The sequence below is a fragment of the Eubalaena glacialis genome, chromosome 19 (assembly GCF_028564815.1).
Source record: "Eubalaena glacialis isolate mEubGla1 chromosome 19, mEubGla1.1.hap2.+ XY, whole genome shotgun sequence".
Taxonomy (NCBI): Eukaryota; Metazoa; Chordata; class Mammalia; order Artiodactyla; family Balaenidae; genus Eubalaena; species Eubalaena glacialis.
Genome location: NC_083734.1, coordinates 23100080 through 23124668, shown reverse-complemented (window position 1 = coordinate 23124668; position 24589 = coordinate 23100080). Strand labels below are relative to the sequence as shown.

The following is a 24589-nucleotide window of genomic DNA, read 5'->3' as shown; positions in this document are numbered from 1 at the left end:
CATGGTTTGTGGCACCCTGAGACAGTCACAACTGTAACATCAAACATCACTGATCACAGATCACCGAAACAGATACGATAATAATGGAAATGCTTGAAATATTGTGAGACTAACCAAACTGTGACACAGAGACACGAAGTGAGCAAATGCGTTGGGAAATGGTGCCTATAGACTCGCTCGATAGAGGGTTGCCAGAAACCTTCAATTTGTAAAACACACGGTATCTGCGAAGTGCAGTGAAACAAGGTATGCTTGTACTTTGCCCTTCCTTTGTGGGTTTATTCCTTTTAAATTTATTTTAGCCAGTGGAATAAAATAGAGAGTTCAGAAATAGATTCTCACAAATATAGGCAATTGGCTTTTCACAAAGGTGCAGAGGTAGTGGAGAAAAGATAGTCTTTTCAACAAATGGTGCTAGTACAATAGTACATTCATTTGCAAAAAAAGTGAACTTCAACCTACAGCTCATACTTCATACAAAAGTTAACACAAAATAGTTCATCAACTTGAATGTTAAGCATAAAACTATAAAGTGTTTTGAAGAACACATGGGAGAAAAATCTTCATGACCTTTGGTTAGAGAGAGTTCTTAGATCATCAAAAGCGTAATCCTTAAAAGAACAAACTGATGATTGGACTAAATCAGAAGTAAATCTTTTGCTCTGTGAAAGACGCATTAACAGAATGAAAAGAAAGCTACAGACTGAAAGAAAATATTTGCAAATCACTCATCTGACAAAGGATTTGTGTCCAGGATATATGAAGAACTCTCAAAACCCAACAATAAAAAATACCCTTTAAAAAAAAGGGCAAAATACTTGAACAGAAACTTTACCAAGGAAGATATATGATGACAAATAAGCACATGAAAAGATGTTTATTTAACATAATCATTAGTGTTGATGGAAATGCAAATTAAAACCACAAGGAGATGCCCCTATATACCTATTAGAATGACTAAAAACAAACACCTGACAACATCAAGTGTCAGCAAGGGTGCAGAGCAACTGGAACTTCCATGCATTGCTGGTGGGAATGCAAAATGGTATAGCCACTTTGGAAGAAAGCTTAGCAGTTTTTTATAAAGTTAAACGTATATTTATGAGATGATCCAGCGGTCCTACTTTTAGATATTTTCCCTAGAGAAATGAAAACATATGTCCACACAAAGACTTGTATGTGTGTGTTTATAGCAGCATTAATCATAATCACCAAAAACGGGAAACAGCTCAAATGTCCTTCAGTAGACAAATGGATAAATTGTGGTACGTTACTCAGCAATAAAAAGGAGCAAAATATTGATAAACACAGAATCACTGATGAATCTCAAAGGTATTATGCTAGTGAAAGACGCCAGTCTCAAAATATTATACGTATACTTTAACATTCCATTTATATGACATTTTGGAAAAAGTAAAACTGAAGGGACGGAGAATAGATCAGTGGCTGGCAGAGGTTAGGGGTGGGGGAAGGGTTTGACTACAAAGGGGCAGCCCTGCTTTCTTCTTTGTTTCCTGTAAGTTTCTATTTTCCTCTTCGGTAGCCTCATTTCCTTGGAGTGTTTCAGGCCTAAATTTTGTCCGCTGGCTTGCCTCTGAACCCTTCCGCTTGGCTTGATTGTGAACAGTTTGCTTAGATTGAGGGAGGGGTGTAAATAGTTGTGTGGTTATTCCCACATAACTCTGGGAATATTTCTTATGGTAATGGGTACATGATACAGTACTTCTAGGGATGGAGGAATGGGCTACATCAACCTGTAGTGTCATTTTTGCTTGAAAAATATATCTCTGGTACTAAAACCTTACCCAGAAGAGAATAATAGATTATGCAGAGCTTCTAGATTTTGATGTGGGTTAGAACTGAAAAATGAGATGTCTTTAAACTCCTTTTCCTTCTCTCTTTGGTAAGTGATATAATGTGGTTTGGACACTCAGAGATTCCTGAGATTCCAGGTTCTGGTTGATGATTTACTGCAAAATTGCTTATAAATTGAAGTAGAAAATGTTTTGCAGACCTGGCAGCTTTCTGGCTTCACACCCATTTGTCACCCAGCATTTCCCTTTGTGTATAGAACAAGAATTAATTAGACTGCACTGCAGGAAAAGTTTATGGCTATAATTTATATAGGATGAATTTCTTTTTAAAGAGACAGCATTGTTTTGTTATACCTATATACATATAAGTGTGTATATAGATAAAGTGAGTTTTTTTCCTTAAAGCAGTGTCTGTGAGCTTCTGGAGTGAACAGTCATTTTTCTACTTAATGCTAGATGTTGGTGGAATAGATGCTTTTATGGTGATTGCTTTCTGATTAAACTGTTGAGGTTTTTGTTTCTTGTTTTTAAATTCATTGTGTACTAGTGAGCAGGCCGCAGTTTTAGGTTTGCATTTTACACATTGGTCAGACTTGTCTGGTTTCCAGAGCTTTGTATTCTTTTGGTCTCTTCAAAGATTTAGGATTGTGTCTTTTTTTTAGGGTCTTGCTCATTCAATTAATGTTTTCATAATCAATGCAAGTCAGAACTTGCAATTTGTTCCTGATTTGCACATTAAAGAGCTCCATTAATTAAGAATCTTGGTGTTTGGCATGTTCCTGCAGGATCTGTGCCTTATTTACATGGTAAGAGTGCAAGATGCAAGTTTCTCAGTTGTAGTGGCAATTGCAGTTAATCCTGCTTTTTCTTTCTTCTTCTTTTTTTTTGGCTTGTGAATGACAATTAATTCACAACTCATTGAAACTACTTAGGGATACATTGTACCAAAGTAGGAACAAGGGATCCAAATGTAGGGGGCCACAGGAAGAGCAGAAAGTAAATCCTTTGTTTAAAGGGAAAAAAACCTCTGAAACACATAGAGAATTTATGTGTTTGGTTTTTGTTGGTTGTTTCACTTGGCTAAATGTAGGAGGCATATTTCTGTTTACTCTGAATTTGCAGATTTTTTTTCCCTCTTGGTAATAATAGTTGTACTGATAAATGAGGTTGCCTTTCATAATCCGAATAACCCCAGACATTTAGAAGAACATACCCCTATGCATATGTCAAGTATGCTGTTTCATAATATTCCTTTTTTGAGTTTCTTTCTCATGAAATCACTTTCCAAAGTGTTTGGGTTCTGTTACCATTTCTTTTGCCTTGGTCAAAGCCGGAGGTGGTCTCCATCTTGATATGTTAGATGGTATAAAAGCAGTTGGAAATGTGAAATCAGATCACTGGTTTAGCAGGTTCCTGCTTTCCAGTTTCAACCATGGCTAATGCTTACCTACTCATAATGTATTTTCCCAACAGTAGCTAGTCCATCTTTAAAAATACCATGAGAAGCTGCAAAGCATTTTTCGAAAGAGTGGAGACGTTTTTTCCCCTGATATTTATGATACTTGCTAGGGCTTTTATGGGACTTAATTTAATTTGTCCTTATACTCTTCCATTACAATATATATGTAAAATCTTTACATATATCTTTATATATAAAGGTATGTATAAAATCTTCACTGTAAAAAAAAAAATACATAAACAGTAGAGATGTATGTAAAAGAAAAAGTGCAAGTTCTTCCACTTTCCCAAATCCCCATACCTCCTTCTCAGAGAAAACAATGGAGGTGTATTCTTCCAGATATTTTAATATATTTAATATATATTTTCTTCCACTATATATATTTTTCCATTAAGCTTTAATGGAAGTTTGACAAGGAGAGGAGATTGGGAGGTGTGGGGAAAAAAAGCAAAGGCTATTATTATGTTAGTTATAAATTATCTTAGGGAAAGTCAGTATGTCATGATACCTTTAAGACATAATTCTCTCTTGATTATTATAATTATTATATTTATTACCTGTCCCCAAATAAGTTTGCCCATATTACTTGCTTTGAAAGTTTGTTATGCTTGGACTACACTTGACTTTCGTTTGAGTTCTTTGGTAATTTTTCATTTGCTCTCATGTAATATTGATTGTTTCGCTTGGTGTTTAGTCTCAAATCTCCCAGATTCTATTTTTCTTGAGGCAGTTGAATAAATTTGCTTCTGGATAAGTCCAAAATGCTACTATTTTGAGAAGAGTTTTTACTAGCTATTCATACGGTTTCATGCAAGGAAAATTTTTATAGGTAGAGGGGCTGTTCAGATAATCGTAAAGGTTCTTTCATCCTTAAGATGGCGCATAATCTATGCTACGTGAATGTCAGCAGTGGTGGGGCTTTGGAAGAGGGCAGAGACAAACGTGCTAACTCGAGTGATTAGAAAGCATTTCCCGTGTCCTCAGTAAGGCTCATGCGGTAGAAGGACATGAGGGAAAAGAAATCAGAAGTGACCTTTTGAGAATCGGGATGGTTAATTTACTTCTATCTTGGTATTTTATTGAGCAAGTACAATGCAGGATGCCACTATCCTCTAAAAATAATAAAAATAGCTCCCATTTGTTAGTTGGCACTACTCCGCATGCACTGTATTAAGTTTTTACGAATGTCTCATTTAGTTCTCAATGGCAGCCTGTGAAATAGGGGCTGGCTGATAACTATGTTGTACAGAAGAGGACATCAAGTCTTAGGTTAAGTAACCTGGTTAAGGCCACACAGTTAGAGGCAAGGCCAGTATGACGTCTGCTTTGCTTCAGAACCACTGCTCTAGGCCATCACTATGCGCATAGTCTGAACTACTCTAATCTGTGTTTTTTTTTTTTTTAATCTTCTCTTTAAAGAAAGTATGAGGGAATAAAGAAATGGAATAAATGCCAAAGCTTAAAGGAATGAAGGCAGGAGAGATATGGAGATGAGTTTGTTGTAAAACAGAAGGCTTAGAGTGTGAGTCGTAAATGTATCCTTCAATTTTTCTAAAGATCATTCCTGCGTACTGCTTTTTCAGTAGGAGAGCTAGAAGGGCCCTTGGGGGATCAGATGATCTAGTCCCTCCCCTATAGGCAGGCAAGACTTTTTTTAAGTGATAAAGAAAAAGATAAAAATGTGTTTTTCTTATTATAAATGTGCTACATATTCATCATATAAAATTTAGAAAATGGCCAAGGGAAAGTAAGGAAATAATCTTCCCCAATCTCAGCAGCTGGGGTTATGTATTTTTAATATTTTGGTATATGGTATAAATATTTTCTGGTTTCCTCTCCCCCTGTGGGTGTGTAGTTAGAACAAAAATGGAACCATATTCTATATTCTGTTTTGCAGTCTGCTTTTTTCTTCTTAACAGAGATCATGAATATTTTTCCATGTCATTAAATATTGTTCTACAGCATTATTTTTAATGGCAGCAGAGACTTTCCATCATATGGGTAGTTTAACTAGTTCTTTATTGTTGGACATTTGGATTGTTTCCAGTTTTTCATTTTTATAAATAATGCAATGAACGTTATTGTTAGTAAATCTTTACTCACATCTGTGATTACTTTGTTTCATAAAATAAATGTCTAGATGTGGAATTAGTACGTGTTCTAAGGATATACACAATTTTAAGGCATTTGATCTGTATGGCCAATTCGTCCTCCAGAAAAGCTGGATCAGTTTACATTCTCATCTTCTTTATATGAATGTCAGTCTCCCTTATCCTTGTCAACCCTGGATATTATAATTTTGTTTCATCTTTGTCACTTTGGTAGGTGGAAGATGGTTTCTGCTTCTTTTAATTTGCATTTTTAAAAAATTTACATTTCCCAGTGTTTAACGAGGGTAAACATTTTTTCCTTACATTTATTGGTCTTTCGTATTTCTTTTGTGAGTCATACAGGGAAAATTTTAAATTAGTTCTAGGGATGGGTGATCTCCTTTTCAATCAAATGTATGGCCACTTCTAATTTCTCCTGCTTTTATTTTAATCTGTCTTTTTGTTTGATTATTCTGTTGACAGGAAGAATTATATCTACCTCAGAAGACCTCTCTGTATTCTTGAATATATTTATTTAATCTTAATCAGCTTTTTAAAAAAATTATTAAAGTGAAGTTTGTAGTAAAAAAAAATTCTTTTTCAAACAGTACTAATTATCCCCCTCCCCCTGACCTAATCCTGAAATACGTAACAGGGGTTGTGAAAGTCCTCTTTTTCCTTTCTATTAATAGTGCTCTTCAGAGGGAACTCTCTCTAGCAGTTTGGTGTATATTCTTCTAGGTATTTATGTCAATTGAACATTTTTTTAAGCCGTAAATGCGATCATAAGGATACGTTGAACTAGAACCATCTTCCCATGTTAATAAATGTCTTCCCTGTTCTTTCTTTAAAAAAAATACTATGCTATCTTTGTTTTCATTTTCTTTTTCCTGAAGTATTTTAAAGCACTTATCATCATGTCATTTTGCCTCTAAATACTTCTATCAGTAGCTCTAAAAAGTAAGACTGTTTCCTGTGTAACCCTGTCATCTCCCCTAACCAAATCACTACTTCCTAACAGTCCTAAGTAATATGTCCACTCCATACTCAGATTACTTCAGTTATCCCCCAAAGTATTTATGGTTTAGTGTATTCAAACCAAATTCTGTTTATACTTACCCTTTTCAACAGCTGCCCAGAAAGTTATCTGGCTAAATACCCTATAAATGGGCACTTAAGATGTTTGCTGTTTTTACCTATTATAAATAATGCTAAAAAATAATGTTTTTGTACCCACCTCTTTGCTTTCTTATCTGATTATTTCTCTAGAATTAATTTCTAGAAGTGGAATAGTAGGGTCAGGAGGTATGCGTGTGTAAAACTTTGATACATTTTGCCAGATTGCTTTCTGCATCCGTTGTGCTAATTAACTCTTATCAGTTGTGTATGGAGAGTGCCCCTTCACATTCTTGCCAGCATCAAGCACTATCAGAAAAGTATCACATTGTTTTAATTTTTTTTTTTAAGTAAGGCTAAGCATCTTTTTTTGGATGTATTTGGCCATTTGAATTTTGGAGACTATTAATCCATTTCTTAACATTTTCTTTTTCAGGTTAAGCAAATATTCTTTTGTCTTACCGGACCTGCCTTCCATCCGTATGATTTGGGCTTTCTTTAGTTTCTCCACTTTGTTTTTTCAAGTGTGAGGACCAAATTTAGATATAGCATTTTAACAGAAACTCACTACTGTTTTTTGTTTGTTTGTTTTTTTAATTTATTTATTTGGCTGCGCTGGGTCTTAGTTGCAGCATGCAGGATCTAGTTCCCTGACCAGGGATCAAACCCGGACCCCCTGCATTGGGAGCATGGAGTCTTAACCACTGGACCACCAGGGAAGTCCCCTCACTAGTGTTTTTTTATTGTGTCATGGTATTGAGAAGGGCAGTTTTGTCATTTTTTTGGAATTGAAAATTTCATTTAGTTTTCCAGGTAGTTTTGATACGTATCCCATAAGGGTACATTGATCTAGAAAATGAAAAACATGCAGTTTTTTTTTTTAAAGCTTGTAGTAGTGTTTCATTTTCTTCATCTGTGTAATGGTGATATAATAATAGTATGTACCTGAAAGGATTGTTGTGAGGATTTAAATGAGTTAATACATGAAAAGTGCTCAGGCTAGTGTCTGGTACTTAGTAGGTCCTTGATAAGTGTTAGCTATTAATCTTAATAGTGGTAATAGTTTTTTTCTTAGGCTATAGCTCTGTGGCCACAGTATTTGTTTCCCTCTTCTTAAAAGGGTTATATAAATAAATACTGGTACTATACTTATAGTTAGTTCTTTGGAGATTTGAAATGCACACACAAAAAGCACATGCCAGGAAGAATATTAGGATGTCATTTTTATTCAGTTTTTCATTCAACAACGTGGAGTCTGCCGTTTGCCAACACCCAGTATACCAAGGTGAGCGGTTCAGTCCCTGCCTCAGGATGCTCACAGCAAGGTGTGGAGATAGGTAAACCACTTTTAAAGCATCATTTAAATGTTTTTACATGAAAGCAACGTCTCAACGTGTTTCATTTTTGGGTTGATGAATAAGCAGTGCTTACCTTCACTAATATTAAAAGGAACGCAAATAAAATAATCTTTTATTTTCTGAGCCTCAGTTTATCCAAGTGGCGATAATGACTGTTTTCATGAGAATGCATTGTAACATGCCTAACAAAAATTGTTAATTATTTTCATGTTTGTAAGTTCTTAAATCTGATACAGTGGTTTTGAGACTCTTAGGAGTAGCCTATACATCTTATAGTTGGCGTGTTCAAATAAGGAAAAAGTTAAGTTTGATTACCTTGCTTCCGTTAACAAAAGGTCAGTTTGTTGAGGATACACAGTTATTGAAGGTAGCAAACAGGGAGTCCACATTTTGTTTGCTTGTCAGCATTTAGATTTGGAAATGATAGTGTAGTTAGATGTTCTGTCATGTGACTTGGGCATCAGTTCTCTGGAACTGAAATATTTGTAGAGTACTTTTTATGGCCCAAGTGATGTGTTGGCTGCTAGAGTGGCAGGACAAGGTCTGTGTCTCAAGCAGCTTACAACGTGCACAGTACAATATGTGTTGTAGCAATGCTGTGAAGGATACTGAGAGAGGAAGGATTAACTGCATGGGAACCCCCATTTCTAGACCCATACTGTATAGAGAATTTGGGCCCTTGGTTCGAGACAGTTCACTACCTGTTTATTTAAAAGCTTTTTAATATGAAAGGATCAGACTATTTTATATGAAACAGAAGGTTACTTGGATTGTGGTTTTAATTTCATTTTTAACAAGTTCCCTTACTTCAGAGTTTAAACTTTAATAGTATTTTAAATTGTAAGAGTAATATGTGCTTATAAAATATTCAAACAGTTCAAAAGTGTATCAAATAAAAAAGAAAAGTATCCCCACTCTCCCAGGGTAACTCCTATGTTAGACAGTTTAAGCAATTACTTGTAAATAAACTTGGATTTTAAGTACCTCGTGCTCTGAGCATTTACCCTTTCTGTTTAAAGGGGAAAAATAAATTTCCCTTTTCAGGTAACTACTCTGGAACAATAGAGGTTGTCTAGGAACTGTGAAATGGAAGGTAGCTAGTGGATTTCGGGAAGTACATTGATCAGTTAGATTGCTGTGTCCTGTAGGGCTTTTTAAGGATTTATTGACACACTTCATCAAGGTATTTGAGAGAGTATTCAGGGAAACCTAAGATATTCTGCACTTCTTCTCCCTTGCTTACACATTCATACCTGGTCACAGCTTGAGTGGGATGTCCCTCCACAGAACTCAAATGCACACTATCTATCATGTTACTTAGTGCGACAGTAATGTAAAATGGGAAGGATTTTTCCTTTTGGTTTCTTTCTGTGAGGGGGCTCACCCAACATATTTTATCCTATGTCTCTTCATCTCTCCCTTATTTCAACTTCCACTTACTCCCCAATTCCCTACATCATTCTCTTAAGAGAAAAAATAAGTTTTGTCCACCGAGTCCTCTTTCTTACTTGATTTAATATGTCTTGGGCTGAATGTTTCTCACAAAAATACTTTGCATTCAGAATTAGCCCATCAAATCGTTTCCTCCATAGACCCCTGCACAGACTGCATGCCTTCCGCCATGGGGCTCCCTGAGGTCGCAAAACCCAAGTCTGCTTTTGGCTTAGTTGTCATGATTTTAGAATATAAGTCCCCACGCTCTGCTCTGGAGAAGTTATCCTGGTGGTGATTTTGTACCATTAAAAAAAAAATCCTACTTTTGGTTCACACAACCAACCAACACAGTGGGACAGAACTTCTTCTACTGTTCCAGTCGAAACGTGGTCCTCCTAAGAGCACATCCGTTTCTCTAAATCGGGGGATATATATGTGCCCACACCTGTGTATGTGTATACCTACATGGATATATAAAAATTCTAGTTGCACCCACCCTGGAAATGATAGCGACTCATCCACACAGTGGGTGTTAAGGAATTTGTAACCTGCAGTGCTCTTTCTTACTGGTAACGCCATTCTGCTTGGGGAATATAGAACAAGCCCAAACAGTAATACTGACAGAATTCGGAATTATGATACAGTGCAGCCTTCACGTAATTCTTTGTTGAAGAAGTTAGGGCCTAAATGTTAAGGCTTATTGTTATTCCGAGTTGATAATCTCTGCCTTGCTTTAATAATTTTTCCTCATGCCTGGGTAGCCCGCGAGTTGCACAATAATCACTCACACAGCTTTGTAATCAATGCCCAAAGTAATAGGATTCCTCTGGCCACCGGCAATTAATAAATTTGTGTCTTTTTTAAAACACTAGCAAGTCGGGCCTGAAATACGACTGACTGGCTCTCCTCATTTGCATATTTATTGCAGTGGAAAAATTCTTACCAGATGATTGATGCTGAGCCTGCCTCTTGAATTCCAAGCAGCACATTATTATGAAATGAAAAATGCCGGCCATACAGTTGATTAAAGTTGAAGACAGTGGAATCGGTGTTTTTTAAGATTGTGGAAGAATTAAAGGCATATTTTAATGGATGTTGACAAGAAGTGAACTAACAAAAGCAAAGCAAAGGATTTGCTTGAAAAGATTTAATCAAACGTCTTTCTTGGGGGATTAATTGCCGGGGATGACTACTGCAAGTGGCAGGCTTGTATGGATTTGAATGAAAAGTATTGTTCTCAGGCCAGTATATCGTGTGTCCTTTTGACCTATAGTTTAGCTGCAGTCCTAGAGTTACTTTGGAAGGAGGAAAAAAAAAAAAGTGCTGTTGCGATCTGTATATTCTACCTCAATGTATATATCTGGGGTAATAGGAATGTGGGAGTTTATATTACTTGCACATAAATAATTGTATGTTTGCATATTTACTTTAAAAATAATTGTGTGGATATTTAAAAACTGATAAGGTGAGCTTTATTTTACTTTATACATTTGCTCTTCCTGTTGCCCTCCATCCCCTTGCCAGAAGTTTTACTTATTGGTTTATAATCTAATTAATGAACTGTGTGCCCATGTCCAAACTTATTTTCTGCCTACAGTTTTGTTTACGTCGAGCAGCCTAGATGAATCAGGGAAAAAAATAAAGCTGTTAAGTGAAAATCGTTTTTAGATCGGTGACATTTTATATATAGAATGCTTGCATATGGGTAGCATGTAAATGAATACTTAATATAGGAATGTATGAATACTAGTTCAGTCCTAGTGCTGTAGAGCAGAACAAGCAGAGCTAGAGGTTTTCACCGTGTGAAAGACGCTGATTTTGTGATAGTAATATACTTTCTCTTTCTACAGCATTAAAAAATTTGCAGAATACCTTAATATATAAAAGCATTTGTTATTTTTCACCTTAATTCTGCAAGATAAGCAGGCAAAGGATTATCTACATTTTATAGATGAGACCATTGGGACTTGAAGAGATTAAACTGGGCCACTCAGTGGAAAATGACTAGTTAGTGATAGTGTCAGTTAGGATACAGGGCTCCTGACCCTTAGTAAAGTACTCTTTCTTTTTATTCTCTACTTGGGAAATTATTCCTAAAGCCAGTGCCCAGATGCTTGGGTTGAATCTTGGTAATAAGGTGAGGCACATGTCCTTCTTAATCTCCTCTTAAGGGAAAAGCCTCTGGAAATGGACCATGTAAGACAAAATAAACATATATGTCCTTGACAGTCGCCATTTGTTTTGTGGCCAGGTGCCCTAACTTCTTCAACAAAGAATTACGTGAAGGCTCCACTGTATCATAATTCCGAATTCTGTCAGTATTACTGTTTGGGCTTGTTCTTTTGAACAAGAAGAAAGTATCTGCAGCTTTTCTTAACTTTTAACTCAGATGCTAATTGGGAGAAAAACTAGAGGTGAACTAGAAACTGTTGATTCCATTCCCTTTCTCATTCATAGGGTTGAACAAGTAGAATTCAGCCCTATATGAATGCTAAAGAGAGTTGCTTGTTTTGGTTTGGTTTTTGGCTGGGAAGAATTCACTATTGGATTTGAGCCTCTAGGAGAGAGTCTTTCCTCACCCTTGTCAGCTGTGGCTTCCAGGAGGCCTACCGCGACCAGCAGAGGATTGCTCATTGTCTCTTCAGGTTTTACATAAAATTTTACTAGAAGGAAATGTGGCCCTAATACCACAAAGAAACGAGAATTGGGCTCTGGCTTCTAAATCTCTTCGCAGGAGGTTGTCCATGTGTTGGCCACTGGTGACTTGACTTTGATAAACATTTTTTTTTTTTTTTTTTGGTGGTTAGAAGCACAGAATTGCAGATTTCATCTCTGGTAGGTCTCTTGACACTTTGATGCATGGTGGTGCTATCCCTGAATGGAGCTTAAATACTTTAGGGCTACTTTCTGACTGGGTGAAGGGGTGTATAAAATGAGAACATATGAGAGAGTATTAACAGAAAGGCACACTTTGATTTACTGATATTGGCTCTCTGCTTTCTTGTTGGATTGATATGCTGTCTAATATATCTGCGATGGATTTTTTAAAACTGACTTGAACGAAAAAAAAAGGGCTTGTGTAGCTACTTGAAAGTGGCCCTTAAAAGTAGTAGTCTTTTTGTTGGACGTTTTCACAATTCTTAGTTATGTTACATGTGAGAGTCAAATTATGACTTGCTTGTTGGGGGCAAGCAGCTATAAACATTATGAACTGCTTTGCAGCTTCTTCCCTGCATGGTTCTTGATCTCATATTTTAGATCATGGACACGTGGTACCTAGAGGAAGTAAGGGACAGGCACTTGATTTTCCTGTTCTTATAATTTTTTATTGTGGTAAAAAGACACATAACATGAAATTTACCATCCTGTTTTAAGTGTACAGTTCAGTAGTACTAAATATATTCACATTGTTGTGCAGCCAGTCTCCAGAACTTTTTGATTTTGCAGAACTAAAACTCTATACCCATTAAACAACAACTCTCCATTTCCCTCTCCCCCCAGCCCCTGGCAAGCACCGTTTCTGTTTCTACGAATTGGACTACTCTAGGTACCTCATATAAGTGGGATGATACAGTATTTGTCCTTCTGTGACTGGCTTATTTCACTTAGCATAATGTCCTCAAGGTTCATCCATGTGGTAACATGTGTCAGAATTCCTCTCCTTTTTAAGGCTGAATAATATTCCATTGTTCTTTTGGACTAGGCTCCAGGTTGAAGGAAGGTAGACGATTTTTTTCTGTAGAGAGATAGACTGGGATGGTAGAATTATTACAACTTTGGTCTTAGGATTTTTTAAGGTGTTTTTAAAAAATGTGGTAAAATAGATATGACATAAAATTTACCATTTTTAACCATTTTAAAGTGTACAGTTTAGTAGCCGGTACATTTGCATTGTTATGCAACCAACCATTACCACTGTCCATTTCAAAACCTTTTTCATCATCCCAAATTGAAACTCTGTGTCCATTAAACAATAAGTCCCCATTCCCACCTCTCCCCAGCCCTTGGTAACCACCCTTCTATTTTCTGTTTGACCATTTTTTTAGATACTTCATATAAGTGTAATCACACAATATCTGTCCTTTTGCAACTGACTTATTTCACATAGCCTAATATTTTCAAGGTTTAGTCTTGGGAATTTTGAAGACTACTTTGCAAATGCAAAATTGATTTGTAGTTTCACTTTGGAGAACATGGGCTCTCTTAAGATGTAGCTCTTTCTAGAAAAGGAGGTAAAAACAATGGTTCATATTTGCACAGAATTTGGATGAGAGGAGATTTCTGTGTTTTCATGGGCTTCCTTCCAAGTATTAGTGTCTCTTCTATTTTCTTAAGGTTCTGGCTGTAACATAACTTTCAGAACCTTAGCTATATGGAATCTCTGTTTATAATTTTCAGCTCTTTTCATAGATGATCATTTGTGGTAACCTAATATTTGTAGTTATTTGTATTCTCTGCTTTCCTCATTACTTTAAAATTTTACATATGTATATATACATAATTTTGCATTATCCTAGTTACACACTTAGCAGATTTGAAGTAATTCTTGTCTTTAAAATTATTATATCTTTATTCTTTTTATTCTTCTTGCCTACTTCTCATCTTGTTTGTACCTAATCCATTTCCCCAAAACTGTCCGAAGAATAATACTGTGTTACTTTTTTCTTTTTCATGAGAGTAACTTTTTATTTTTATATTTGGTGGAAAGGTTTTTTTGTTTGTTTGTTTTGTTAAGATTCAGAGTAACAGGTTGAGAACCTTCGTTTAGAACACAAGGCATTTTGGATTTTTTTCAGGTAATATTTAGGTATTGCAGGTCCCCCCAAGTGGTGTGGCTATGTACTGATTATAAAAGGATTAGAATGTGGAATTTAGAAAAGATGTGATCAAGGGTCTTCTGTTACATTTAAACAAGCAAGTTGTATTTATATAGTCCTTTTTTTTTTGGATACAAGAACAATATTTTATTTTATTATTTTTATTAATTAATTTATTTTTTTTGGCTGCATCGGGTCTTTTTTTTTTTTTGGCCGTGCTGGGTCTTTGTTGCTGCATGCGGGCTTCTCATTGCGGTGGCTTCTCTTGTTGCGGAGCACGGGCTCTAGGTGCGTAGGCTTCAGTAGTTGTGGCACACGGGCTCAGTAGTTGTGGCTCGCAGGCTCTAGAGTGCAGGCTCACTAGTTATGACGCATGGGCTTAGTTGCTCCACGGCATGTGGGATCTTCCCGGACTAGGGATTGAACCCGTGTCCCCTGCATTGGCAGGCGGATTCTTAACCGCTGCGCCACCAGGGAAGTCCCTGCGACGGGTCTTAGTTGTGGCATGCGGGATCTTGGTTGCGGCATGCGGGATCTTTCATTGTGGCTCACGGGCTTCTCTAGTTACAGCGCTCAGGCTTCTCTCTAGTTGTGGAGCGTGGGCTCCAGGGCATGCGGGCTTGGTAGTTGCGGCGTGCGGGCTTGGTAGTTGCGGCGTGCGGGCTTACTTGCCCCGAGGCATGTGGGATCTTAGTTCCCTGACCAGGGATCGAACGCAAGTCCACTGCATTGGAAGGCGGCTTCTTAAGCACTGGACCACCAGGGAAGTCCCTATACAGTCTTATATGGAGATTATTGGAGGAATGCAAAGTAGCTGTTGGGTCACTGAGTTCCTTCTGACCAATCCGAGAAGGCTTTCTCAGGTAAGCTCTTAGCCGTGTGTTGAAATGGAATGCTGCAGCGTGATCTGTTTGGAGAACTTGTCTGAGTCATGTGTTGGTGTCCCATTGATGAAATAGGTTGAGATGTAAAATAGTGAGAAAGCTACTCATGCTGGGCAAGGTAGAAGCAGAAGAGATAGAATCAAATTCATAAAAATCACTTAAACTGAAGTTCGTGTGGGCTGAAGTTAGTCTGGAATATAAAATAAAAATGAATGTAGGGATTGCTAAATGAGAGTAAGGATGCTTGTGAGAAGATTACAGTTACTAAAGGAAAGCGGGAAGGAGTGATCGAAGCATAGCCAGAGACAGGTGGACAACTGTTAGTGATAGGAAGTATGGAAACCACAGGATTTAGCAACTGACTGAATATATCGAATAAGGGCACCAAAATGTCAGTGATCTCCTGTGAAAACACATTAAACAGAGGTGAGAGAATCAGACAAAGGAGAAGTATTAGGTTGGAAGAAAAAAGTTTTGTTTCTGACATGGTGTGTTTGAGGGAGTGATGGAGCATCCATGTGAAGATTTTCTTGGCAGTTGCTGGAAATGTGAAAGTTTGATTATAAAGAGAGATGTCTGAGTGCTGTCAAAACTTAACTAGTAGTTATCAATGTCTATTTAGCCCCTTTAGTAGGATTTTGCTGATAAAGAAGGTAAGAGTTTGGTTCTCAGAGGGCCAGATTTTATTCTGAAAGTTCTTGGTCATAGACTTTAAACTTAATCCTGACCAGCTTTATTACACGTGCATCCTTTTGGTTGTGAGGAGAATGAGGTGAGAACATATTCTTGGTGTGCAAATTTTTGATACACAGTTCAGTACAGTGGAACCTCCATATCCTTGGGTTCCGCATCCACGGATTCAACCAATTTTGGATCAAAAATACTTGGAAAGAAGAAAAGTCAGAAGGTTCCAAAAAGCAAAACTTGAATTTGCAGCACTCTAGCAACTATTTACATAGTATTCACAACGATTTTTATAGCATTTACATTGTACTAGTTGTAAGTAATCTAGAGATGATTTAAAGTATGTGGGAGGATGCGTGTAGGTTACATGCAAATACTAGGCCCTTTCGTATAGGGAACTTGAGCATCCATGGGTTTCGTTATCCTGGGGGAGAGCTCCTAGAACCAATACCCTGCGGATACCGAGGGATGACTGTACTGCAAACAGTAAGTCATTAACTTGGGTTTCTATTCGTGAACTGGAACCTTCCTTAAGGGTATGTGTTGGGAGATTGAATGAATGAGGTGGTAGCTCACACCAGAGGCAAAGGAGATCTCCTGGGGGAGGGTGGTGGTGGTGGTAGGGACCCCAGGACTAAGCTGTGTTCTTTAGAAGAGAAGGAATTGCTTAAGGAGTTGATCAGTAAAGGGATAATCCAAGAGGTCAATGGGTAACCTGTAGAAAAATATCTGAGAAAGAAGCACCAAAGGAAAAAAATGATTGGTTATGATGACAGGCAAGGAAGGAGTTTGTCAAACTTACTAAATTTAAGAGCTCACAGTTTACTGCAGACGCTCTTCTAAGTGCCTTACACATTGTTACCTTGCTTGTTCCTCACAACGACCCTATGAGGTAGGCACTGTTATTATTTCCTTTCAGGAATTCTGTATTTCAGAGAGTTCTCAGTCCTGGCGTACCCTGTGCCCACCCCCTCAGCCAGTACTGCTCAGGAGTCCAGTGTCGTAAGCATCACCTACTTTGGAGAACTGTAGATAATTAACCGTTCCTTCTCTCTGCTTTATTTCCCAGGTCACAAGGCACTTAAAGCATTGTTGAGGTCATTGGTAGATCTTCAGGAAGAGTTGCTTTTCCAGTATCCAGACACTAGATCTCTAGTAGATGGAACAAAGCCCAAAGCAGAAAGGTAAGGAGGGAATGGAATATGGAATTGCTTATTTTCTTTTCATCTGAATGGTTTCCCATTATTTATGAAAAAGAAAGTCAGGTCCTTTCCAGGCAGATATCGGACTTAATGTTAGTAAAATAGAAGGAGCCTCTTACGTTTAATTGGTGGCCAGGATGACACATAAATTGGGAATTAGGTTTTGGATTTTTATGCATAGTTGTGCCTAAGCTTCTTTGTAAGCTTCTGCAAAAATCTTGCCTTCTTTTTAGGTCTAGTGAGATTATAGGTGAAAGCACATTTTTAACATGAACGCTTAATTAATGTTTATGAAGCACTTTGTTGCCCATACATGGAATTGCCAGTCACAACTGTCGACTTTTCAGTGAAGGAAGAAGCAGTTATTGCGAAGGGTGGAAAAATTTCAGGAAATAGCAGAAAAAACCATTTTTTCCCTTCCTGAAATTATCACAGTTGATGAAGGTTCTCCTCCACCTCCCCGCTTTGTTTGAGCCTGCCGCATAGGGCACCTGCCTGCTGTTTTCCGTTGGGCTTCCCCTCTGCTCCATACCTTTCTACTGAATTAGTTGGAATGGCAAAGGAGAGGAGCTCGCATTTAGTAAGCACTTCCCGTGCGCTGGGGTCGGTGGTCCAGGCAGTGCAGCTGGCTCCGTAGCTGTAGGCTCTAGTGCTCCCTCACACGGTTGAGGGTATTACAGTCTAGCTCGGATTCTGTGGCCTACCCCTTTGAGTTTTCTTCACATTCTGCTTCTCTTCATTTGGTTCGACCAGTATTACTCAGCTTTCCTGAACAGTTGGTTACAGGGAGACATATTTCCCTTATTGATTTGGGGATTGAGGTCATAAAAGTATGATTATATGTTTAATTTTTAAAGACCCTCCTGTAGCAGTATAGGCCTGGTTCATGTGCATTTCTAATAATGTTTTTAACAACCTCATTTATTTTTATAGTTGGCTTACTTTTTAAAAAATATTTTGAAACCATCTATTTTTATATTTATTTGAAAAGTTACACGAGTTTTTGTTTGACCTCATGAACGTTTTCTTCCAGCAACAACAAAAAAGCCGTCCTCACATCTCCCGTGCTATTTAAGATGCAGACAGCATAGGGAAGGCAGAAATACTCTTGACTGCATGTGGGCCTAGGTTTTTTTTTTGTTTTTTGTTTTTTAATTAATTAATTTTACTTTTGGCTGCATTGGGCCTTCGTCGCGTGTGGGCTTTCTCTAGCTGCAGTTGCATGGGCTTCTCATTGCGGTGGCTTCTTCTTGTTGCGGAGCATGGGCTCTAGGTGTGCGGGTTTCAGTAGTTGTGGCACAAGGGCTCAGTAGTTGTGGCTCGCGGGCTCCAGAGTGCAGGCTCGGTAGTTGTGGCGCACTGGCTTAGTTACTCTGTGGGATGTGGGATCTTCCCGGACCAGGGCTCGAACCCGTGTCCCCTGCATTGGCAGGCGGATTCTTAACCACTGCGCCACCAGGGAAGTCCCACGCCTAAGTTTTTATTTAGGTAACGTTTATTTACATTGGACTCAGTGTTCTTACTGGTTTTCCAGTGAGGAGGAGATTTCCAGTGAAGATGAAGAGCGCGTAGCAGAGAAGCAGCAGCAGCAGCAGAGGAGGGCCCCAGCAAAGAGGAAGCTGGAGACTGAGGACTACCCCAGCTTCATAGCGAAGCGCTTCGCCGACTTCACCGTCTATAGGAACCGCACGCTCCAGAAGTGGCATGATAAGACCAAGCTGGCTTCTGGAAAACTGGGGAAGGCAAGTGTGTGCACTCGTGTGTGTAAGGCAGGTCATGGCAACCTGAAGCAGCTGTGAGAAATTGGAAGTACAGCTCCCTTATATGGATGATGCCTCAGTGTCATAGTCATCAGTCATTTCTGTAGAAAAATTTACTGAACCCTAACGCCAACCCTAACCCTAATCCATTGGGGTTTATACCATTCAGGCATGGGATTTCAACTTTATTAGAAAAAGTATTTTATTCTAGAAGTTGTGGTCTTGTAAGTGTTGGAAATACAAAATACTTTAAAGAAATGGACTTTTAAACAATTATTATTAAAGGAGCCGAAGTTAATCTCTGGGTATAGGAAACTAATATGACCTGCTTAGGGACTAATTTTTTTTTTTTTTCTGAGAACAATTAGAGACATTCAGAAACTCAGTCTTTAACAGAAAGTCCCTCCTGGAAGGAGGATTGTCTGTTTCTCTGCTGACACAGAAAGATAGGGAAACCAACGTAGCTGCCTTCAGCAGAGACTTTCCACGTTATCTGACACTGGTTAATGTTGTTGCAGGGTTTTGGTGCCTTTGAACGTTCAATCTTGACTCAGATTGATCATATTCTGATGGACAAAGAAAGATTACTTCGAAGGACACAGACCAAGCGCTCTATCTACCGAGTTCTTGGCAAACCTGAGCCGGCAGCCCAGCCTGTCCCAGAGAGTTTGCCAGGACAGCCGGTAAGAACTGTGATGCATGGTGATTATGGGAGCAGTTTCTAGGAGGCTAATTAACTGAAAAATCTTATCATCTCCTTGTAGGTATTCCTCTGGGTATAAGAAATCAGTGAAAGAAAGGGAAAAAAGCACTACTTTCCTAGATTGTTGAGAAACTGAGAATATGTGGGAGGGGAAAGTTTTTAAAAAATGAAGCTATTATTGTGTGTAGCCTTCTCTTAATTTTGAATTTGATCTGAGTCTGGTCATGGAAGCATTTGTAATCCAATTTTTTTTTTTTTAATAAATATATTTATTTTATTTATTTATTTTTGGCTGCATTGGGTCTTTGTTGCTGTGCACGGGCTTTCTCTAGTTGCGACGATCGGGGGCTACTCTTCGTTGCAGTGCATGGGCTTCTCGTTGCGGTGGCTTCTCTTGTTGCAGAGCACAGGCTCTAGGAATGTGGGCTTCAGTAGTTGTGGCTCACGGGCTCTAGAGTGCAGGCTCACTAGTTGTGGCTCACAGGCTTAGTTGCTCCACGGCATGTGGGATCTTCCCGGACCAGGGCTCGAACTCGTGTCCCCTGCGTTGGCAGGCGGATTCTTAACCACTGTGCCACCAGGGGAGCCCTGTAATCCAATTTTTTTTTTTTTTTTTTTTTTTTTTAATTTTTAGCTGTGTTGGGTCTTCGTTTCTGTGCGAGGGCTTTCTCTAGTTGCGGCGAGCGGGGGCCACTCTTCATCGCGGTGCGCGGGCCTCTCACTGTCGCGGCCTCTTTTGTTGCAGAGCACAGGCTCCAGACGCGCAGGCTCAGTAATTGTGGCTCATGGGCCCAGTTGCTCCGCGGCATGTGGGATCTTCCCAGACCAGGGCTCGAACCCGTGTCCCCTGCATTGGCAGGCAGATTCTCAACCACTGCGCCACCAGGGAAGCCCCAATCCAATTTTTTAAATTCCGTTTTAAAGCTTTTTCTTTAGAAATGCCAGTATCGAAGCGAGCGTGTACTTTAGGCTTTCCTTTGGATGTTTAGACGCTCCAGAAGAGGATCCAGGATTGGAATAGGCAGATTCTTCTGTCTAAAGGAAACTCTTTTATTTATAGTAGAAATATATACTTAATATATTTTTTAAGTTCAGAAGAATTTAAAATGAAAAGTAAAATTCCCCCTAGTCTAAAAAGTCCACTCCTCAGGTTTAACCAATGTTCATAGTTGTAACACACTTTCAGGTATTTTCTATTTATATATATAAATATATATATATATATATATATATATATATATATACACACACAGACACACACACACGCATATAACACGTACACACTTATAAAAATATGGTTGTCTTTTTTTAACTAAATGGGTTGGATATATATATGTGTGTGTGTGTATAAATATATAAAATGTTATAAACTATATGTAAAATCTTACAACTTTCTAAATTATTCTAGATACTTTTCCATGTCATTACATGTAGATCTACCTCATTTTTCCTAATGGCTAGAGTATTCCATTGTATGGATGTGTACTATAATTTATTTGAACAGTAGATATTTATGTTGTCTCTAGTTTTAGAAACAGTGCTATAGGAAACATTCCTGAGCATTTTTATTTTGGTATTTGTGTGAACATATGGATAGACTTCTAGAAGTGGAAATGTTAAATCAAAGAGAATATACATTTTAAATCCTGATAGATGTTGTAAAATTGCCTCAAAAAGGCTGCATTAATTTCCAATCCCACCAGCTGTGTTTTCCTACTGAAGATTGCCAGTTTTAGAGGTGAAAAATGTCTTCTCATTTTAATTTGCATGTATTTAATTAGAATTAGATTAAACATATTTTTGTATAACTATTGACTGCTTGTGGTTTTTTTTCTGTCAAGTGCCTATTAACGTTTTGCCCATTTTTCAATTGCATTGTTTTTGTTCTTCAATTTTTTTTAATTAATTAATTTATTTATTTTTGGTTGCATTGGGTCTTCGTTGCTGTGCGCGGGCTTCTCATTGCGGTGGCTTCTCTTGTTGTGGAGCACAGGCTCTAGGCACGTGGGCTTCAGTAGTTGTGACATGAGGGCTCAGTAGTTGTGGTTCGTGGGCTCTAGAGCGCAGGCTCAGTAGTTGTGGTGCACAGGCTTAGTTGCTGTGTGGCATGTGGGATCTTCCCAGACCAGGGCTTGAACCCGTGTCCCCTGCATTGGCAGGTGGATTCTTAACCACTGCACCACTAGGGAAGTCCTTGTTCTTTAATTTGAAGAGCTCTTTATATCTTAAGGAAAATAGTGCTTTGACTGTTATACACATTATTTATAGTAGCTGCATTACTTTGGTAACCTCATTGGGATTCACTCTTTCCTTCTCATTGATATAGGAGATCCTTCCTCAAGCCCCTGCCAGTGCCCACCTGAAGGACCTGGATGAAGAAATCTTTGATGATGATGACTTTTATCACCAGGTATGATTTTTACACTCTTTTCTTTTGTTATAAGTCAGGCTTTAGCATTTTAAAACAGCTGATAGAATTCTCTGACTAAAAGGTAGCTTACTTTGGAAGGATAGAGTCAGATAGGGAGTTAGAACTCTTGTGTTCAGAATCAACTTACTGTGTAGTTCTGGATTTATTGCTTTACTTTTATATTTTTCCTTTTGTAATGAAAATAGCTACAGCTACGTTGTTAGTTGTTGCAGAGTGTGAATTATTTGTAAAACAGTTTCAACTTCTTTGCATCAGGTGGTTTATTCTCTCTCAGCAGCTTTTGATGATGTTAATGGAGGATTTTTTTTGTTTGGTTTCTTGTCCTATTACTATTAGATAAGGATATGGAGCTGAAGGGCCGGGATCCCAGAATTCTTGAATTGCACTTCTGGTTCTATTAACCTATTAAGTCTATTCTCTTAAAACTTTTGTGTATGTGTGCATGTTCACATCAGTTAAGTATTTATATTTATTGAGATTGTCTGCTACTGTTGATTATAATAATAGTGTAGTGCTTTGAAGACAGAAGGAATTGCTAGAGGTTGAAATCTAGTCCCGTTCTCAATATCTCTTCACAAACATTCCCCCCGTTCTTTCCCTGACGCTGTGATCTGCTGTTGTGCTGCTCTTTTTTTTTTTTTAATTTTATTTATTTATTTATTTATTTTTGGCTGTGTTGAGTCTTCGCTGCTGCGTGCTGGCTTTCTCTAGCTGCGGGGAGCGGGGGCTGCTCTTCGTTGCGGTGCGCGGGCTTCTCATTGCGGTTGCTTCTCTTGTTGCGGAGCACGGGCTCTAGGCACGCGGGCTTCAGTAGTTGTGGCATGTGGGCTCAGTCGCTGTGGCTCGTAGGCTCTAGAGCGCAGGCTCAGTAGTTGTGGTGCACGGGCTTAGTTGCTCCGTGGCATGTGGGATCTTCCCGGCCCAGGGCTCGAACCCGTGTCCCGTGCATTGGCAGGCAGATTCTCACCCACTGCGCCACCAGGGAAGCCCTGTGCTGCTCTTTTTGATGATGGTGGTGACCGTTAAGGTAGACTAAACATCCAGGCTGTTCTAAAGAACTAAAATAATTTCCTGTAATCCTGGGTATCTTGATAAGTCATGCTTCTTAATGAAATGTGCTTTAGGATGTACCCTCTCTAGCTCTGGAGAGTTGAGGATGCTGTTCAGCAGTGATAAACCAGTTTTGATTGAGCCATTATTTTATCAAGATGAATTTTTTTTTCCTCTGCTGAATTTTTAGTGTTAACTTTTGCCGAAGAATTTGCAGATGCTTGTTGGAGATTTAGCTATGACGACAGTACTATGTAGTATATGGAATATGAAGGAAGGAACTTAGGAAAATTACACTGTGAAGCAAGTAGGACAAGTGATTCTATATTGGGGATGCCTCTGGTTTTGCCCTAAAAAAAAAAAAAGAGAGACTTTTAATTAATCTTGCTGTTCACTCTGTGATGTTCAATAAAATTATTGCTGTAAGTCTCAAAAGTAATGATGAGAGGGTATAGGAAAGAGGATTGATGTGGCCCCAGGTGTTCCTAGTCAGAGGTCCTGATTCCTTTTTCCTTTTCTTATTATATCCATTTGTCAGAAGAGTAGGGGATTCTGTTTTGTTCTAGAGTGTCCAAGGAAGTACCTGATATGGGATATTAATGCTGTATAATTGTGTGAGATCATGGGAGACAGTCAAAAATATTCCAGTCTTCATTAATTGAAGTGTACATTGTTCAATGGAAAGTGCATCATAAATTAAATAGGCTTAATAAAATAAACTGAAATTACTGGGGGAGAAGTTGCTTCCACTGGCAATCCTTAGTCTGAAAGATATATATATTTATATATATTTTTATATATATATATAGGTTTTTTTTTTGGCCTGGAGGTCTGCTGAAAAAGAAATAGCATTACTTGATTGGCCCTTCATCCCAATTAATAATTTTAACTTTGATAAATTCTGATTTCAGTTATGACTAGTCACATCTTAGCTTTTCCCCTTGCTGGTTAATTGGGGTGCTGGGGTTAATCTAAATTAAAACTTAAACTAATAGAGGTCAGCAAGGCAGCTGAAACACCTGAGTGAAACAAATGGGGCTGCCAGGTGCAACTTTATCTTGGCTGTTTCCCAAGAGGGAAGTGGCAGCAAATTGGAGTTGTTTCAGCCTTCTGTAAAGGTGAATGATGGGTGACACTTGTTAATGTACAGCATCTCCGGAAGCATTCCAGATTGCTTTGCTGCCGTACCAACTGCTGCCATCCATGCACAGTCAGTAGGAACTGGACCAGTTGCCAACATCTGGCAGCACAGCAAGGAATGGGTGCAAGTCTCGAAACCCTGCAGATTCTAAATATGGTGCGTAGAAGTGTGCAGGCTTTAATCACTTACCAGTCTTTGGCAGCAGGCTACGACAGCTTATCCTAGCCTCGTACATCACATCCTGACATCTGCTGAGCCGCAAGGCAGCTGCACATTCATTTTCTTTTCTTGCCTTTTCTCTTTGCCTCCTGTTCCTCTTCTTCCCACTGCCATCCCCCCTGCCCCCACCCTGCCTTCCTCCCTTCAGTTTTTCTCCCCCTCCCCAATATGCTTCTTGGGAGAGATGATCTGTAAAGATTACTGCTTCATTGTGTGCAAGTAATTGTGGTGATGCCAGGCCCTTGACAGACACAACGTAGCACCTGTTCTGCTGACCTGGTTAATTTCTTCTGTTGAGTGGGATTTGCCAGAGATTGGAGCTGAAGCCAGTTCAATGATAAGGCTAAAGAAAATGGCTGTATGTTTTCTGTCACCTCCCAATTAAATTGGCTTCATAAAGTGCTTTCCTTTATTTGTCAGGGTAGTA

General features: G+C 38.6%; 1 protein-coding gene across 2 annotated transcripts in view; it reads left to right on the top strand.

Annotated features, from left to right (window-relative positions):
• Positions 1-24589, top strand: part of AATF (apoptosis antagonizing transcription factor) — a 100713-nt gene that overhangs the window by 19593 nt on the left and 56531 nt on the right. For both annotated transcript variants that reach the window (XM_061177171.1, XM_061177172.1), the window contains exons 5-8: positions 16726-16840; positions 18393-18600; positions 19137-19301; positions 21648-21731. In XM_061177171.1, coding sequence (XP_061033154.1) covers positions 16726-16840; positions 18393-18600; positions 19137-19301; positions 21648-21731 — 572 coding nt within the window. The remainder of the gene's footprint in view (positions 1-16725; positions 16841-18392; positions 18601-19136; positions 19302-21647; positions 21732-24589) is intronic.